Here is a 19,328-nt window from a genome sequence, read left to right on the forward strand (position 1 = left end):
ATGTAATTGGTGGATCACAGTTTGGTCGGAGTTGGTACAAGCAGTTGCTTTTTTCGAATATTTATTGTTTTTTGCAGTTTAATAAAACTGTACTGGATACGTTCCTACAAATCTTAAAATATACTTGAAGTGAAAAATGAAGAAATCGTACGAATTATCATTCATATTTATTTCATCATCACTATTCATAAATAAATAAAAGTTCTCTCTCTCTCTCATAATGTGCCTTCAGTTGGCCATTGAAAACCGGTGTAATAGCCATCTGGACTTTAAAATTGTTTCGGATTTGCCAAACAATGCATGATGGCAGCACAATCCGATTGTTGCTTCCGAGAGTACCACCTTGTAGTATCCACTCCAATAGCCTACATGCCTGTAAGCGACTAATTACCGATACTGCCTGCAAGGAAATCAAATCACTTTGTTTAGTGTGCATTCTTTAGCGTTTAGGGTATTTTTAGCCTAATGTAGCATCCTTACTCTTTCGATAGGTCTCCGTTTTCTCCTTTCGGTTTATTGCTTTTTCTCCAGTTCTTCCTGCTCCTCATAAAAGAAGTCCTCAGAACTGCAGGATGTAAGTGCCTCAAAATGGGTCAAATTGGTAACACAGCTAGATGGGTCTTTCTTCAAAAGTGCTTTCATCTGTGGCACTTCATGGCAACATACACATTCATTGGGCTGGGACATAGACTCGCACTTGTGGCAAGCGCACCACCTACAGTTCCCAGCACGCCACTCATTGCTGAGAAGATCCAAATCGGGTTTGTGGTGTTAACAAAATCATCTCCATTGAAGTAAAGAGAACATATACGATTAGTTTTGTATAGTCCATCCCACTTTCGAAGACTTGAAGAAAACTTTGACTAGTTTCTTCTCAGCACCTTGTTTTGTTTGAAAGCATGAAAAGATAGCACACGTCTTTGTCAGTGACTCTGTCACATAAACAGCAATTTCCAGGCATTACCTCAACCATAAATTAAGGGTACTGTCTGTGAGATACTGCTGTTACACAATGGCTATAGCCAGATTAGGACAAACAAAAAAATTACCCAAATTGTAGCCCTACAAGAGTTTAGAAAAACTGCAATTTCAATTGAATTGAGATGCTGTTTGATAAAAATAAACTCAATCTATTTGATCTAAACCTGATAGTAATAATAAGTTGACTTTTTCATTTCGGTAATTCTCATTTTGCACATGCTTTAGTTTAGACCAATAGAGCCCCACACATTGACGTTTTGGAGCAGTCGTACCATACCTTACCAACTCACCACAGAGAAAGAATGTGTCCTTCCCACCCACGGTGACGTCACAGCGGTGTTGCCGTTTTTATTTTCGTAATTGACTGATTGCCAGATTAGCCGAAAATGAACGAAAGTTTGCAAGCGTGTAACTTAGTAGCCTGTTGATATTTTTTACGATTTGCTGGTCAGGGAAGTTTGTTAGTGTCATCTCTTTGGTATCTTAGGTAAATTTAGCAAATTTATTTTCCTGTCAGAGGCACTTTAATATGATTGGTTAATTGTGGATACAAGTGGTTTTGGAAACAAAGTGTGATGGCGCATAAGCGGTTTTGGAAGAAAACGCAATTTTTAGTGTCGAATTTGAAGCAGAAAGAGAAGGTTTTGGAAAAAAAGGAATGGATAGTAGGTACCTATGGTAATACTCTACCTAATGACACTCTAAACTCAATTTTGGTAAAAGTGGCGCCTAAGCGGTTTTGGAACTGGGCTCTTCATATATATATATAATTTTTTGTTCTTGCGTAATTTAGGCAATTGAAGGTTTCGGTGTTCCTGTTCCCTCTAAGGTTTTAACTCTTCAGATGTAGTCTGCAGAGCTTAAACTTCCAATAAGCACGTGTCTCAACATATTTACATATGTTGTAGATTTTGTACTACCGTTTGACAGAATTGACAGAAATACGCTGTTTCACAATAATTCTATTTCACAAACCAACAAATGTGCACTTTATAAACTTTTTGTACAGAAAATTAGTGTTAAACATTCCTTACTTTTTGAAGCTTTTTTTGGGCTTAATTGTAGCTTGGCATCCTTTTGACAGTGAAACACTAAAATCCGATGTGTCATATTGTGTTGCTACATCACAAGTCACTTTGGTTGCACAAGTCACTTTGGTTTGATCTGGCATTATGGATTTGATGTTTCATACGGTATGCAGTAGGGTGCATCAAGCCCCCCTCATGAAAAAATTTTCTCATGGCAGTATATTAAAGTTGTGCTACCTCTGGAAAAAATCATTTGTGTAAAATGTTACCAAATTTGGATGAACTCTACCGGGTCCACATCGAGCCTGAAAAAACGAGAAACAGGGTCATTTCACATGAAAACAGGCAATATAAAGATATCTCGAATATGATACCTCTCAGATTTGGTGAAAAGTTGTCATAATATGCCTTAGACTACCAAATGAAAGAATCCCAAGTTTTAGATCAATATCTCAAAGGGTTTGTCCATGGCAGTCATTTAAATTTCGAGAACCACCCTCATTTTTGACTTGTGGGGGTAGCGTATAGCAAATTTTGCTGTTTTCAGTGCATCACAACTTCTATTGCAAAACGTAATTTGGAAAACTAATAATGCTTTGCTAGGTCATTATAAACTATAGGCTACGATACAATTCAACAATAAAAAACAACATTTCTGGATGCATGGGTAGGCCTATTAGGTGGGTCACTAAAATCCTAATATTTTGCCCCGTAAAAGTGTTTTTTTCAATTTTTGAATGCTTCTGACATCCAAACCAATCAGAATATTTTTATAAAACATGATTATTGATTATTTGTAATACTTGGAAACTTTGTTTCTGTCAAATCAAGTTTGAGGGTTGTGGTGCCATTAACAGAGATCTTTTGAGGATCTGAAAACCCTATCAGGCAGAAATGGCCCTTTTTAGAGCTCTAAATAACCATGTGGGCATTTTATAGTCATATGGTCGTCCAACTGCCTGTTGTAGAGTAACACAAAACTAAAGTATTTTATTCACTGCTGGACGATCATGGACATTTTCATCCTTGTCACCCAACATTACAAGGAACACATCTACATGAGCAAGATATGCATTTCTTTGAAGATGCTCAGCCTATTAGAAACCTCCTGAACATTATTTCTTGAAAACCACATCGCTCGTTCAACAATATTAAAAAGTTTGTTGATCCATCAATAGACCTAATCTTGTTTGATTTGAAACCAGCTGGAAAACAAACTTTATTGCATATTCTGCTAACGTAAGCAATTCAAAGCAAATGATGGGCTTTCTTGTGACGTATAAAAACAAAGTAGCCCATGGCTAGGTTGGTGGTTGGTTTTGAATCTTTATCCTCGAACTAACAAAGCCCTGATAGGTTATTCCTGGTAGTTTCACATACTTGTAGAGGCTTTTGACGCAGAGCCGGTTACCGAGATTGACAAAGTGATGTTTCCGATTATTGAAGTGTTGTTGCCGAGAAATAATTCCGGGGCCGGTGCCGCTGAATGGAGAGCAATTATTAGAATGTGTTGCTCAAGCGCACACCTCGAAGTCGAACCAGCACCGCTTGATCTTGAAGCTTCTTCGTTCACGAAGTTACACGCTAACCAACTGAGCTATCGGGGCGGATTAAACCATTTACAGTGGTTGACGCTTGGGTGCCAAATAGGCTAATCTGTTTTTATACGTCACAAGAAAGCCCATCATTTGCTTTGAGTTGCCTACACTACTCACTAGCAGAATATGCAATAAAGTTTGTTTTCCAGCTGGTTTCAAATAAAACAAGATTAGGTCTATTGATGATTCAACGAACTTTTTAATATTGTTGAACGAGTGAAGTGGTTTTCAAGAAATAATGTTCGGGAGGTTGCTATTAGGTTAAGGATCTTCAAAGAAATGCATATCTTGCTCATCATGTAGATGTGCTCCTTGTAATGTTGGGTGGCAAGGATGAAAGTGTCCATGATCGTCCAGCAGTGAATAAAATACTTTAGTTTTGTGTTACTCTACAACAGGCAGTTGGACGACCATATGACTATAAAATGCCCACATGGTTATTTAGAGCTCTAAAAAGGGCCATTTCTGCCTGATAGGGTTTTCAGATCCTCAAAAGATCTCTGTTAATGGCACCACAACCCTCAAACTTGATTTGACAAAAATAAAGTTTCCAAGTATTACAAATAATCATGTTTTATAAAAATATTCTGATTGGTTTGGATGTCAGAAGCATTCAAAAATTGAAAAGAACACCTTTACGGGGCAAAATATTAGGATTTTAGTGACCCACCTAATAGGCCTACCCATGCATTCAGAAATGTTGTTTTTTATTGTTGAATTGTATAGTAGCCTATAGTTTATAATGACCTAGCATAGCATCATTAGTTTTCCAAATTACGTTTTGCAATAGAAGTTGTGGTGCACTGAAAACAGCAAAATTTGCTATACGCTACCCCCACAAGTCAAAAATGAGGGTGGTTCTCGAAATTTAAATGACCGCCATGGACAAACCCTTTGAGATATTGATCTAAAACTTGGGATTCTTTCATTTGATAGTCTAAGGCATATTATGACAACTTTTCACCAAATCTGAGAGGTATCATATTCGAGATATCTTTATATTGCCTGTTTTCATGTGAAATGACCCTATTTCTCGTTTTTTCAAGCTCGATGTGGACCCGGTAGAGTTCATTTAAATTTGGTAATATTTTACACAATTGATTTTTTCTAGAGGTAGCACAACTTTAATATACTGCCATGAGAAAATTTTTTCATGAGGGGGGCTTGATGCACCCTAGTATGCAGTTTAAAGATTCATAGCCTATTCACTGTTGGCATATACCGGTAGTTCAGTTTATTTTTCATCATTAACGTGTCTGGAATGAAAATGGTTGTGAAAGCTACAATATAGACCTAACATCAATACGGTATACGAACATGCCAATAAACAGGAAAAGGTAACCAGTTAATGCTATGCATAGATAAGTCTATCTATAGCTTACTGAGAAATGTTAAAGAAAATAAATGTAGCCTATGCTGTAAGCATCTGTTCTTAGTTCAACATCATAATTGTCTAAAACACTGTCAACGTCTAGGTCTAACTCTACAAAAATACTTAATTTACATTAGTCTAACTCTAAACAGCTCAAAAAGCAACTGCAAGTTAGTGAGAGAGAACACACATTTAGCTGCCTGACTAGCTTCGACTGACAGGGTTGCCAATAGTAATACCACTGGCTTACAGTCCAGCAGTTTCTGTCGTAAGAGAAATTTCAAGACTACAACATGGCAACTCTGGTACTGCAAAAAACGCAGTCCCTCTCCCAGCCAAAATCGTCACTTGTGAGAAATTCGCGCATGCGCAATACCGCACAAACTAGCCGAAACTGGGACTGCAGTACCAGAGTTTCCGTACCAGAATTTGTTTAATGCGGTGATTTGTGCTATTGTTTTCTAGATATGACAATAGGTTTGAGAAGATTTTCAAGAAATACACATTAGGTTCTTCAATAAAGGTTAGGTTATACATTAAGTTATATTTGTAACAAGTGAAGTTACGCTAGGGGGTGCTACAGTACCGCAGCACCTTCTGACGAGCCGCCACTGACTCTTGCCCACCCAGAATTCCTCTCTTCTAAGAGAAAATCAATGCCTATGCTTACAGCCCCATCTAAAGAGCAGTTCCAGTCACTTAATAAGTCAGAAGTGAAGTTCCCAACAATGCTCCCAACTGACAAAACGCAAAGTGAAGAAATAATTCCAACTAAAATGTGGGAGGACTGAAATTATGTCACTGCCCTATTACTCAGCCAATCAAATCAATGGAAATTGCATTATGCAGAAATTATGTCAGTAATTAAGGTCACTGTGTCTGCTGTAAATTAGCACAAACCTCAAAGTGAATAGCACAAGATGCTTGTTGCATGTGAGTTTTCTTGTACACTACAATTATTTACACATCTGTGCTGGTAGCCTCCTAAGAAACTTATGGGTGAGACTTTTTAAATGTATTTTTTTCTGCAGATTTGCATTAAATCAAGTAGTTACAACAAATTTGATACCACACAACATATGTCTATCTTGTTTGGTTTTTGAGTTATGGCGATTTTTGAAAAGCCGATTTAGGGGGGGGTCAGGAGGTGGTGGTAGGGGGGGGGTTTGGTGTCATTTGACCTTAAATGGACACCATTTATCAATGGAACAAATTCAATTTCCAAAATAAGGGTGAGATGATGCACCCTAAATTGTGTAGAATATGTCATGTTTATGATATTCAAAAATATTCACTTATATACCTTGTGGGCCTATCATTTTGAACCTGCATTTTGGTATCCATTTTAGCCAGGCCTCGGGGTAAAATGGGTATATCATACTATACTCAGTATTACTTGTTTTATTGTTGTATTATAGAAAAGTAGAGACCATGGACGAAGAACCACAAACACAAGCATACAAAATAATGCAGTTAACAAGTTATTTAACATCAAATATCAACACAAACACCACACTGCCATACAAATGACAAGAAGTTTATTGGTGGCATTGGCTGCAAATGTACTTTGTGTCTATGTTAAAGTCAGAAGGAGGACAAGAGACACAGGTCCATTCATCACACATATCACATGTAACCCAATTTTCTTTATTTTCGGAAGTATTCATCTCCTACTGGCAATTTCATGTGTTGCAATGAGTTATATTATCCTCTGACTCTTCCGATTGATGAATGGAACAAGCTTCATTTGACTTCTGTTTACTTGCCACTGCAATTTTCTTTTTCTTTCTTTGTTGTTCTTCCATAAATAGGCGTTTTGCAGCAGTATCTGCAGTAGGGTGATTCATAAATTGAAATTTTTTTAAATTCAATGGGGCACCCTCTTGTATCATGTCAATACCTGAAAAAATAATCCTGTCAAATTTTTAGGGCAATCGAAAGCATTTTTAAGGTTGCTACCGACTTTGAAAGCTGCATATAATACACAAATGGGTCATTCCATATCAACTCAACGTCAACGGGGTGTGCAAGCTCAACCCTCTTAGATTTTCTTGAAGTTCACACTAAAGTTTCATATTGATGTATAATGAACACAAAAAAAATTTCAGCTCATTAGTCATTATCTCAAGACGTTTAGACCTTAAAGCCCTTCAAAGTCACCAAGGTCCCTCAAAATGGGTTCGCATGTACAATTGTACATTTTCCTCCATGTTTGGGTCTTCATAACTTTTAATCTAAAGCATTTACAAAGCTGAAATTTGGTATTCTGATTAAGAAGCAGCCCTAGTTTTCATATCTACCACCAAAATTGCTAATTTCAAATTAGTTTTAGAAAAAATTGAAATTTTTTACATTTGAAATTTTTTTATCAATTTTTGATGTCCGCTATCTCCCGAACCATCTTTACACCCTCCAAACTTCAATAATTTCACATTTGTTTGGTGTCAGTCTCATGGGGGTTAATTACCAACTAGTATAGATTAATGATACGCAAAATGGAGTTTTGTGACTATTGGTTTGGGAGATAGCGGACATCAAAAATTGATAAATTTTTTTCAAATGCAAAAAATTTCAATTTTTGAAAGGTTCTATATCTAAAACTAATTTAAAATTAGCAATTTTGGTGGTAGATATGAAAACTAGGACTGCTTCTTACTCAGAATACCAAATTTCAGCTTTGTAAATGCTTTAGATTAAAAGTTATGAAGACCCAAACATGGAGGAAAATGTACATGCGAACCCATTTTGAGGGATCTTGGTGACTATGAAGGGCTGTAATTTCTAAACGTCTTGAGATGATGAGCTGAAATTTTTTTTGTGTTCATTATACATCAATATGAAACTTTAGTGTGAATTTCAAGAAAATCTAAGAGGGTCGAGCTTGCACACCCCGTTGACGTTGAGTTGATATGGAATGACCCATTTGTGTATTATGTGCAGCTTTCAAAGTCGGTAGCAACCTTAAAAATGCTTTCGATTGCTCTAAAAATTTGACAGGATTATTTTTTCAGGTATTGACACGATACAAGAGGGTGCCCCATTGAATTAAAAAAAAATTCAATTTATGAATTACCCTAATCTGCAGTCAATACTTCCCCAGTCTTGGCCTGTACTCGTTTTCTCTTCTTTTTGGGGTTGGCTAGAGCACCTTGTATTTCAGCAGATGCAGGAGGGGTAATTGTAGCAGCTTTCTTGGAGACTGAAGTGACTGCTGATTGCTGAAGAAGATTCAACTCTTGGGTGCTGTTAACAATTCAAGGCTGTACTTTAGTAGGATCAAATGGATGGAACCCACTTCCCACAAATCTTCAAAATCACTTCCTACAAATCTTTTTGTACGTCCGTGGCATTTCTTCTTGCAAAGTATCATAAGCATACCCATTTTACCCTGTGTTCTACAAATACTGGTTTCCAAGTAAACTGTGCATGGTAAGCAAAACAAATTGACAGAAAGATGGCCTAACACCTTCTAAATGTGACCAATACAATGTTTTGATGCTTACCTTTGAACTTTCCAAGCAGCATAAAAGTTTCAAACAATACCCAAATAAGCGTCTTGCACAAAAAATCCTTCAAAATCAATAAATGGATCAATTAAACTCTTCTCACTTTTTTTGTGCTAAATTATAGCTGTTGGTATAAATAACTATCACTGAAAGCAGCTCTACATTTTAACAACAACAAATGATGCAACCATTAAAATAATATAATTACCCGTTTTACCCCAGGTACCCATTTTACATCTTTTCAGGGGGCAAAATAGGTTGTTGGCCTCAAAACTTGATTTTGTTGATGGCGGAACTACCAGTTTTAACGTCAATCGTCATGCTTAATCACTTTATCTTGATAATTCTTCGCCATATGAGAACTATAGGTACGGTTTAGAAGGCTTTTTAAAATTTCAGCGAAATCACTCTGAAAGGCTTTCCTCAGACCAACGACATGCACTTGAAGAGTCAAAGCGTCCTGTAGCTGCCCAATACGCCACATAACTGATTAACTTCCACCGAACACTTCGGGGGACGAAATAGGTTGCATGCATTGCCAGTGGCTATTTGACCGGTACTGGTCTTTTAATCTAAAACACTATTTGACCAAGCATAAAGTATTCTTTCTTTCACCTTCTCTTTCAAAGCAAAAGATGCAAGAACAAATGATAAAAGTGCCTATTTAACTTCTTAATTCAGCGGCTTTATTCAACTGAATCAGTGGCACACACGATGTTGTCAGGCTAGTATTCCCAAAGATAAAAGTTTGATACTACCCGGAAGCGTTTTTGTTTCAACTAAATTGCTTGCTAAAAACACTGCCTGCTAAAAGTAAACTGAATATTGATGAAACCATATTTTTTTGGCAGTGGCTATTTGACCGGCTCCGATCTTTTAATCTAAAGCACTATTTGACCGGCATGACGTAACTTATTTTTTCTTTCACCCTCTCTTCTAAAAGCAAAAGACAAGAGCAGAGCAAATGAAAAAGTGCCTATATAACTTCTAAATTCAACAGCTTTTTTTTCAACTGAATCAGCCGCACGTGCGATATTTGTCTGGCTGGTATTTCTAAGGATGTGAGTTCGATACTACATTGAAGCGTTTTTTTTAAACTAAATTCTAACCCGAATACTCAATCGTTAGGCTACTGCATTTTTGTAGTGAATTTTTAATTTGAGTAGCCTACAGCCCAATCTTTTGTGTTTTCAAATATGAGTAATAAAGTTAGAGTTTTTTAATTTGCCGGAGTTTGGGAATTTCTCTTGATAAATTTCCATTCGTCATAAGAGGATATGACCGTGTTTTCCGAACGAAGCATTACATATTTGCTCTTAACTAGTTAGTTTGGTGGCTGTATAAAGCTACCATTCTTTAAAAAAGATGGTTGTTTAGTTTACTTTTAGGTTTTAGAGTAAAAGACCGGGGCGGTCAAATAACCACTGCCTATTTTTTTAAAGAACTATTGTATATTTTTACAGCAACGAAACTAACTTGTTAAGAGCAAATATGTAATGCTTCGTTAACTTCACATCCTCTTATGACGAATGAAAACTTACCCAGAGAAATTCTCAAATTCCAGCAAATTAAAAAAACTCTAACTTTAATACTCAGGCTACTCAAAATAAAAGTTCACTACAAAAATGCAGTAGCCTAACGATTGAGTCACTTTGATCGTTTTTAGAGGATAACATGGGCCTGGTGGCAACAAAAAAGCCCATCTCTAAAACTTGTTAAACTTCCAATTGCGTCACTCTTGAAATACAAAAACCTGAAAACAGGAAAAAAATGACGCAGTGTTTGTTTTTTAAAAAAAAAATAAGAAACTGGATTGAATACAAAATACTTCAACATAGCAAGGTAGCTAAAAAATGGCATTATGAAGTTTCCGGCTGAACACAAATTTTTCATAACAAGTAGCCGCCAAATGCTATAGGATACCAACTAAACAATAAACAATATTATGGGTGGGCCCTCAATGGGGGGTTTCAGATTATTTAATCTGGCCTTACATGATTAAAGCTGTTGACTATCAAGCTTCTGTAGCAGTATTTACATCTTTTTTTTTCCATTTCAAATAGCCAAAAAACTGAAATGAATGGCCCCCTAAATAGGCGTGCTCCCCACCTGGCTGAAGGGCAACGGGAGGTGGTTAATGCGGCCCTTCTACCTAGACCACTCTCAACATGTTTGCACTACACAATCACAACAAACTGGAAAAACAACATTTTTTTAAAAGGGGGCAACGGGGCATGACCTAGTGCCCCTCCGCGTATGCCGCTGCCTACCAGTCATAGTTTATTATTCTGTATTGAATACGTAAACACAAGTAAATTTTGTAAAGATCCACTTCAGATATATACTAAAGTATCTAAAGATAATATAAAAAGTATCTAATAGTAAGGTATGTGTGACGTGTGTAATTGCAATTTATATTGTTGTAGTGATAATTTTGTAGTGATAATTTTCTTCCAATAATGCTTAGTTTTTTTGTAGGAGATCGTAGCCCTTCATTGCTCTAATCAGACAAGAAGTCTTTGAAAAAAAATGCAAAACGACGCTGGAGAAATTGTTGATCTGTACATTCCCAGAAAGTGCAGTACCACTGGAAGAATTATTTCAGCCAAAGATCATGCTTCTGTCCAAGTATGTCACGAAGAGAATCGGAATTATTGTACTTTACTGGTGTAGTGGTTAGAATGTAAACCTTTAAATAGAATAGATAGGCATAATTTTAATGCTTTGCATAGTCATACCAAAGACTTGTAGTAGGTAATTTTAATGCTTTGCATAGTCATACCAAAGACTTTTAGTAGGTAATTTTTAGTAGACTTTTTAGTATTAAATCTTTTTAGTTCAGCAAAACAATTTTTTAGTGTTTGTACTCGACTGTATCTTTATACAAATGTGCTCGGTGCTAGTATTGTCAAATGCCCAACGTTCAAGTGCATGCCAGTAAGGTGACTACAAACTACTGACTATACTAAAATGTCGAGCAACTAAACGCTGCTTCATTGTGGTACTAGGTCAGGTGTGTCTAAACTTTTTTCTAGGTGACCCAGATTTGATAATGCGAAAGCCGGAAGTGCCTGTAACAATCTTGTTTTCTGTAAAGGAAAGATGTATATATATTGTGTAAAGTTAAAAGATTTTATGGATATTTTTTTGATTGGAGAAATTAAATGAGTTCGCATAATTTGTCAATAAGTAGCTTGTCTTGTGTTTTCGAGAATAAGCAAAATTGATCAAAGATAGCTTATAATTTTGGTCTTATCTTTCACAAAAGTAAAAAAAAAATCACATGCAGTAGTGTTACCAGACTGTTTTGTGAGTTTTAGTTTCAGCATGATTACCAAAATCTAGTTTAACATTTGGCGTGTTGCCAGTAGCAAAAAGAACTATAACTCATACAAGCAGCTTACTTATCATATTCATCAAGCATACAAGTTTGCCTTGAGCCAAATTGAAAGCTTGCACGATAAATTATTATTGGCTTTTGATTTCGCAATTATGATGCAACAATTTCTCTCCTTGCTTTTGTTTGCAAAAAAAATGCTGTCTTTATTAAATTAAAAAAAATGCAAGTTGAATTTGTATGATTAGTGCGAGACAAAAATAACACATTTGCAAAAGCGTGAGCATGAGCAAGCCATATAAAAACGTATTGCGGGCTGGATTTGGCACACCTGTCGGATTTTGGACATCTCTGTACTAGTTGATTGAGGTGCTATTTTGCGTAAAATGTATTTTAGTGGTTGCAACATCATGCAACGTAAAAAGTGGTTGCAACATCATGTGCACACCAGTGTGCATAAGAAACACATAGTTACAAGTATTGCTCGAGCTTTCAAAAGCACATACAATAGTATACATGTCAAATTCATTTCAGATATCCATTATTGATGTTGATTCAACTGGTCGTGCATTGAATACTTCAAAAGCATTCACTATTTGTGGATTTATTCGTAATCAGGTAAGCACTTTAGATTTTATGCTTTTGCTATTTATTTTCATGAATTAATTTTCAGGTGTTAAGAATGAAGATGACGTGTCGAATGCAGAGATCGGATCCCAGAAAGCTGTTGATATTGTGAGATACCAGACAGATGAATGGCGATCTACTAAAGAACAGCCTAGGCCTGCTATAAACAGTTCGTGCTCTCAGTTAGAACCTGACTTGCAGAAACTGCTTGGTTAAGTGGTGATTGTTGGAAGAAATGAAGCAAGGACTGATACTTGTGGAATGCCAGTTTTCAGGCGTGTCAGTTTACTTCGCCATTATTTAAACGTTTCATACATTCCCGGTTTGTTCCCATCTAGTAGTTAGTGATGAGGCAACATCTTGGCCGGGGGATGTTCTAGCTAGAGAGGCACGGCATGCAAGAGTCGTTTTGGGCTATTTCGAGGCCCCTAATTCCAAACATGCACTTTTATTTTCGAATTGGCTCTAGTTATTAGGATGCAGCAAAAATCATTTTTTACAGTTCAAGTACCCATAGACTTAACGTGGTGTCGTAAATGGCATGGAAATGACAAGGAAGTAATCCCAGGCATATTTCTAGTTATATATCAAATATAGTTACTACTCTCTGCAGCCTGTTTCACCCTAAAAGGGGGATCATCAGTAGGTCCTTATTCAAATAGATTTCTATTGTCTGAGCAGACAAATCGAGCACGATTAAATAAACCTAAAACTAACCCAAATTTCTATTTTATGGGACACACTGCGTTAAAATTAATCCAGTGTTACTTGGTTTTCACCAAACCCATGTTTCAAAAGTACTTTCGTTAATCTTAAGTTCAACATCTAAATATGGTATAGTTTCTTTTGCTTTTTTCACTGTGAATGTTATGTTGAAAATTTAGCACATTTAGAAAAGTTGAGCGCGAATTTTCATGAAAAATAGCAAAAATATCATCTATATACCTAAGATAAAGATGGAAATCTTCAGACTCTTGAAAAACTTGTTTCAATATAATATATGCTAGGAAAAAATTAGCAATGGTAAGACCTAATAGAGACCCCATTGCTATGCCATTGATCTGTTTGCATAATTTATTTTTATACAAAGACATGTCTTGTGTGGCTAACATGAGGGGTTTGATAAAAAATTTTTGATGAGAGCATGATTAGGTTGGGAGCATGGCGATCTATACTACTGGCCTTTCCAACGTGGCAACAGCCAAACAATGTGGAGGCCTATTAAGTTTTGGCAACTAACAGGTATTAGGCGTAAAAAAGGCGTTTTTGCTTGAATTATTACTAAAAACAAACACTTCTGGATTAGAAAACGAATTTTTTAACATACTAAGTGTTTTGAAAGTTGGGTCACTCTTGATTTCGTGTACCTTGATTCTGTTGATATCTTGATTCTCATGGTATTCTTAACATGTAGCTATTGTTCTGCTTTCTTGCCACTTATTATATTTAATAATATTACATCTTAATTACGTTTTGGCACTGTATTTACAATTTTTAGGCTAAAAAACATTACTTGACCAATGGAAATTGCTGATTTCATGTCGTAACACTTATCTCAGTCGGTAAATTGAAATTTCGTATAGGCCCCCATCCCCCCACATTATTTGGCTGTTGCCACGTTGGGATGGCCAGTAGTATGGTTGGGAGACATGGAGTCCGAAAAAAATGCATTTAGCGATGTTTATGGTTTCAGCCAACGGTACATTTGTAAACAAAGAAAACACATCAAAAGTCATCATCAATTGATTTTTGGGGTGTCTTGTTAAATTTTTACTAAATTACGTTTGTTTTATGTTGTTTAGTGGTTTTCCTTGATTTTCTTAATGTTGTTACCGCTATCTTGTCTTGTGATCACACTCCCGCATAGTTTATAACAGAATTTCAACACCTTTTGTGTTTGTTCTTCAGTTGCATTTGTACGTAGCTCACTAGCTCAATGCAGATTTTAATTAATTTCAGTCATTTATTCTTAACATTTTACGAATATCTGTTGTTATGTTTAGATCAGGGGTTTCCAACCTTTTTTACACCGTGGCCCCCTTTGAAAATTTTTAAAAATCGATGGCCCCCTATTTTTTTCAACTTTTTGAAAAAAATTAAGAAACGTCATTTTAATTAAAACTTGTTTATACAGGGGGAGACCGGGGATAGCTAGGACGATTTTTTGAAAACGGTCCATATTTTTTTTAAATTACACAGCAAGTTCGTAAATGTTATTTTGTTGTAAACCTTAAAGCTTTGCCAAAAAAGGGTAGGAGTATCGTTTGTTTCAGAAAACCGGAAATGCTTATAAAAAGCATAATTTCTACGGTCTTCAAATGTCCGAAGTCACCCCGGTACCGGGGTAATTTCGGACATGCCTGGGGTCATCTCGGACAGCAATTTTATGCAGACGTTTTGACTTGATTCGACAGTTAATACAGAATATTTGTTTTTCTTTTATATGTCCGAACCATTATGTCTTTAAAATCCAATAAATTATTCAAAAGATCTGAAAATAAGATTTTGTTTAAGTTTGATTTTTTTCCACGGGGATACGTCGGCCATTATGTCCGAAGTATCCCCGACCACGTGCCTACAGGAGTACAGGTAAATGAAGAAAATATGGCTACCTGATTAACTGCTGGTCAAAATCATCACTTGCTTATCTGAGTATTGCTTTTTAACTACAACCTCAATCAATAAAAAGTTTGTTTTGGTTAACTGCAACGGAATTATGACCTTACACGTACAATTTTAAAATCTTGATATCACTGATAAAATTACTTTTTCGGCCTCAACTTTCTAAGAAAACCAGACATACTTGCAAACTTTATCCTGATTTGTAATGGAGCCACAAAGCTTTGGTAAACGTGTTTTAACAATACTCTACTGTGACGTCAAATGCCTTATCCGAGGTATCCCCGCGTCCGAACTATCCCCGGTCTCCCTAACCGGTAGTTGAAATGATAAAATAATATAAATACAACATACACAATAACTTAAACATGATAGTACATTAATTAGTTATTGCATATGCAGTTAATGTGATGGTTGAGCTTGTTTTTGCTCTGAAAATGTCTTACCGGTAATTGCTGGCTTGGTGGTGGAAAGAGCAAGCCGCGTGTCATATTGAATATTCAAGACACTGCGCTGCTTTGTCTTCAGAAGTAACATTGTTGAAAACCCACATTCACTTAACTTAATTCACATTCTCTCAATTTTTTCAAAATTTTCCATGGCCCCTTTAAAAAAGGCTCATGGCCCACTAGGGGGCCATGGCCCCCAGGTTGGGAACCCCTGGTTTAGATGAATTATTAAGTTATTTTCCAGATGAGGGCAGAAAGTTTTGCCGAAAACGTTTGAGTTTATGTAGTTATCTTTTATTTTATTTATTGTTTTTGAATTATGCAATTCAAGAATTATCTCTCTACCAAAGCTATACTACATTGAACTAACACTTTGCTTTGTGGTGCTTAGGGTGAATCTGACGATAGTCTCAACCGACTGGCAGTGAAGAACAAGATAATGGACAAGTTAGTCACTAGCCTACCGTATTTGAAATCATTCACTGGAGTATTGATGCGGTTTTACGTGCGATTTTCGATAATCTATAGTTCTATACTATACTTTCGTTCTCGTTTTACCACCAGATTATTGGTAACCACACCGCAAAAACATTTTTTCGTATTGCCAAATTTATCTTTATTTACATTTTCTTTTTTACGCCCATCGCGACATGCAGCAGTTTGAGAATCACGTGTTCAACCATGACTACACTACAAGAGATTACTGGCTATGTTGCATATTGAAGCCTTGAAATATCGGGTCGATTGTTTCGTAACAATTCGATAAACTAAACTCATTATTTTTGTCTTCGAGTCTGTAGACACGAATCCGGAATGGCCCGTTTCGGTGAGTCCGATCTCTTAACGGGGGATCTTTTCAATTTTTTTTTTAAATATCTGGTACCGTAGCCTAATTATCATAGCCTTTTTAGGGTTAGGGGTTTGGGGTTAGGGTTAGGGGTTATAGGTTAGGAACTCACCGAATAGTAGCAGACCCACACGAATCACAGGTTTGTAGACGTTGACTCAATGTAAGGAAAGTTTTGTAAGTTAGTTGAAATATTGCGCAGGTGGACATTTTTTATGGGAGAAAACTCATTTTCATTCATTCATTCATGCAAGTTTTGAGATATAGGATACCGTTAGTCTCTACATGACCGCAAATCGGTCATGCTCTGTAGTTCACATGTTCAACCAGGTGATAGACAAGCTGTTCCTGTTTCATTACATTTCATAGGAATTAAGTAACAAAATGCCTAATATGCGTTGCGTTTGGTTGCAAATCAGGCTATCTTACTTCTGCTGGCAATACTGCTAAGTTTGCTTTCCGTGGATAATGTAGTGCTGCTGCCACAATAGATAAAATTTGCAAACCGGTCATACTGGGAGCCTGCAAAGATTCTGTTTTAAGCATGATAAATTTTGAAGAACCTGTTTAATGCATTGAAAGCGCCTAACAAGTCTGAAAAACATCTGCTTAGTTGTACCCGATGCCAGTAAGAGCAGTTTCTTTGTTAATCAAAATTTTAAGTGTTTTTGCGTCGGTCCGTTATAAAAAGGCTTGCTTATGTGACATCGGGCCTTATTCTACTAGGTGGCCGTGGTTCAACACAGCAGATAGCTGGAACCAGCAACAGGACATGTAGTGGTTGGATAACATAAAAGTTTGATAAATCCACCCTCACCTGGACAATTACCGCAATCTGAACATATATAGGCACAATCTCGCCCCCCTTCCGAAATCCACTGGTTGGCCCTTATTTTTTAATGACGACGCCTAAATATTTTTCAAACCATGGCTTGTTCTGATTGCTTTAAACCATAGCGATCTGCATTCGCACTACACCCAGGCCTTGACAACGTGCGAACTGGAGACCTAACTGAAGTCCGACGTATAATTTTCGATTTTAAAATTTAAGCTAAATTCACTTTATATTCCTTTGAAAAGATAGTTTTGAGAATCAAATTGCCAAAATGTGATCACTGAATCTCAAATCACTGCTAAATTACGTTAAAAAATCACAATCTTTTCCCAATTACCGATGTTGCCAGACGCTTTTTGATTTCCAGCACAAGTGCCAAAATCTAGTTCGTTATTTGAATGGTAACTATAGCACAAAAGTAACTCAAAATATAGATAAAGACTATATTTATTTACCAATACTCAAACTATCAACTTATACTAGCGATTTTGGCTATTGACAGATCGGCCTTCAGTCAAATTTGAAGCCGCGCGTTGTCATGGCATGTGTGTAAAGATCGCCATGCTTTGAACAATGACCAATTCAATTGTCAAGTAAGTGGAGATTTCAAAATGCTGGCATTCTCAAAGTAGGCTACCATGATAAATTGCCTTCAATATACTTTCACAGAGAAATTCGATTTTTGCTTTAAGCAAGCGAACTATTATAGTTTTTATTTATCCGTATAGGCAAGCCCAGTTTTATATTTACTATCAGATATCTAATTCAATCCGTAAATACAGTGACATACACATTACGTAAAGACCATGAGAGTTCATATTTTGCCAACCGATAGGATTAGGCTACTCACAAAATGTAAAAAAATATCAAATGCCCTCCTCCCCAGTAATAAAATTCTTCGTACGCCAGTAAAGGTACCTTCAATTCATGTGGTTCAATGGGTTCAATAAGTCAACCACGCCATTTACTTGAAACATTATGTGTGACGTCAGGAGTGTTATATCGTATTGTTTGTTTTCAATACAAAATCTACCATTGCTGATTACAAACTAAAAAGATTATGGTCTATGTAAGCTGAGTATGGTAAACAAATCTTACACCAATATCCCATTATTGGTTAGGATTAGCAAATAGGCGTTTTTAAACATTTCGAAACTTCAAGGACTGTGCTCGTATCTTTATGACGTCATAGTAAGCTAACATTTTAGCTCTAGTTTTAGCCAAAGCCCTTTTCAAAGTCGAAAATATGAAACACGAAAACTCTGCATCTTTTTTATTTTCAGGGACTTCTACAAGAGCGGTTGATGTCTTTGACATGTTTCTTGTCGTGCGTTCACTCGCCAATAAAAATTAACTTGCTCTGGGATTACGCTGATGTTACTCGTTGAGAGATTAGATATGAAAGATTAAGAACTTCTTATTGGTGTGTTTCGTTTTTTATTTGTTCAATTTTATTGCTGGCGTTAATAATGCATTGAAGGACAAAGTAAACACGAAACTGGCAGCCGCACCAACATGAAGGAAAGATTACAAACAAAAAGTGTAAAATATGCATGTGTGAGCGTTCAGAAATCAGTAGCCTATATTTAATCAGTAGCAGACGGGCCGTTGAGAGGATAATTTAAGCCATTTACTAATGAGATTCTTAGGCTCCAAAACAAAGCATTTGGAAGAAAAACGCACTATATCCAGAAAATACGAGGTGGTTTCTTCCAAACGTTTACGGGTTTAACAGCGCCCCCGTCAACGCCGTAGGCGTAGAAGCCGGGGGTGCAAGTGCGCCCCAAAACTTTTCAGTTAGTCTCAAATTTAAGCAAGAACTTTGCTCAAATAATGGTTCCGTTTATACAAAACTTAAGTAAAGTGTAACCGCACCTAAACTGCCAGGGTTGCCACACTGCATAAAATCCTTCCATAAAACACCATGCAGCATAAAAAACTCATAAAAATCATGGTATTCCAATAATTATATGATGCTAAATATTTTTTTAACTTTTGTTTGATTGTTTCAATTGCCAATGCAATCTGTCATAAACACATTAAAAAAGCATCATTCTTTGCATGTTTATGTCAGGGTTGGAAGTAACGACTAGTCACCATTCGATAGCGTTATTTGTTGCTTTTTGAAT

At 36.4% G+C, this 19,328-nt stretch overlaps 1 protein-coding gene across 2 annotated transcripts in view; it reads left to right on the forward strand.

Moving 5' to 3' along the window:
- LOC145765157 (small ribosomal subunit protein eS21-like) overlaps window positions 1–18,565 on the forward strand; it is a 53,332-nt gene extending 34,767 nt beyond the window's left edge. The window contains exons 2-5 of one of the 2 annotated variants that reach the window (XM_082576934.1): window positions 10,964–11,113; window positions 12,357–12,440; window positions 15,909–15,964; window positions 17,702–18,565. In XM_082576934.1, the coding sequence (XP_082433060.1) occupies window positions 11,015–11,113; window positions 12,357–12,440; window positions 15,909–15,964; window positions 17,702–17,723 (261 nt within the window). In that variant the 5' untranslated portion in view covers window positions 10,964–11,014 and the 3' untranslated portion in view covers window positions 17,724–18,565. The remainder of the gene's footprint in view (window positions 1–10,963; window positions 11,114–12,356; window positions 12,441–15,908; window positions 15,965–17,701) is intronic. The other variant, XM_082576933.1, reaches the window with a different exon arrangement.
- The last annotated feature ends 763 nt before the right edge of the window (window positions 18,566–19,328 follow it).

This window comes from Aplidium turbinatum, chromosome 2, assembly GCF_918807975.1.
Source record: "Aplidium turbinatum chromosome 2, kaAplTurb1.1, whole genome shotgun sequence".
Classification (NCBI taxonomy): Eukaryota; Metazoa; Chordata; class Ascidiacea; order Aplousobranchia; family Polyclinidae; genus Aplidium; species Aplidium turbinatum.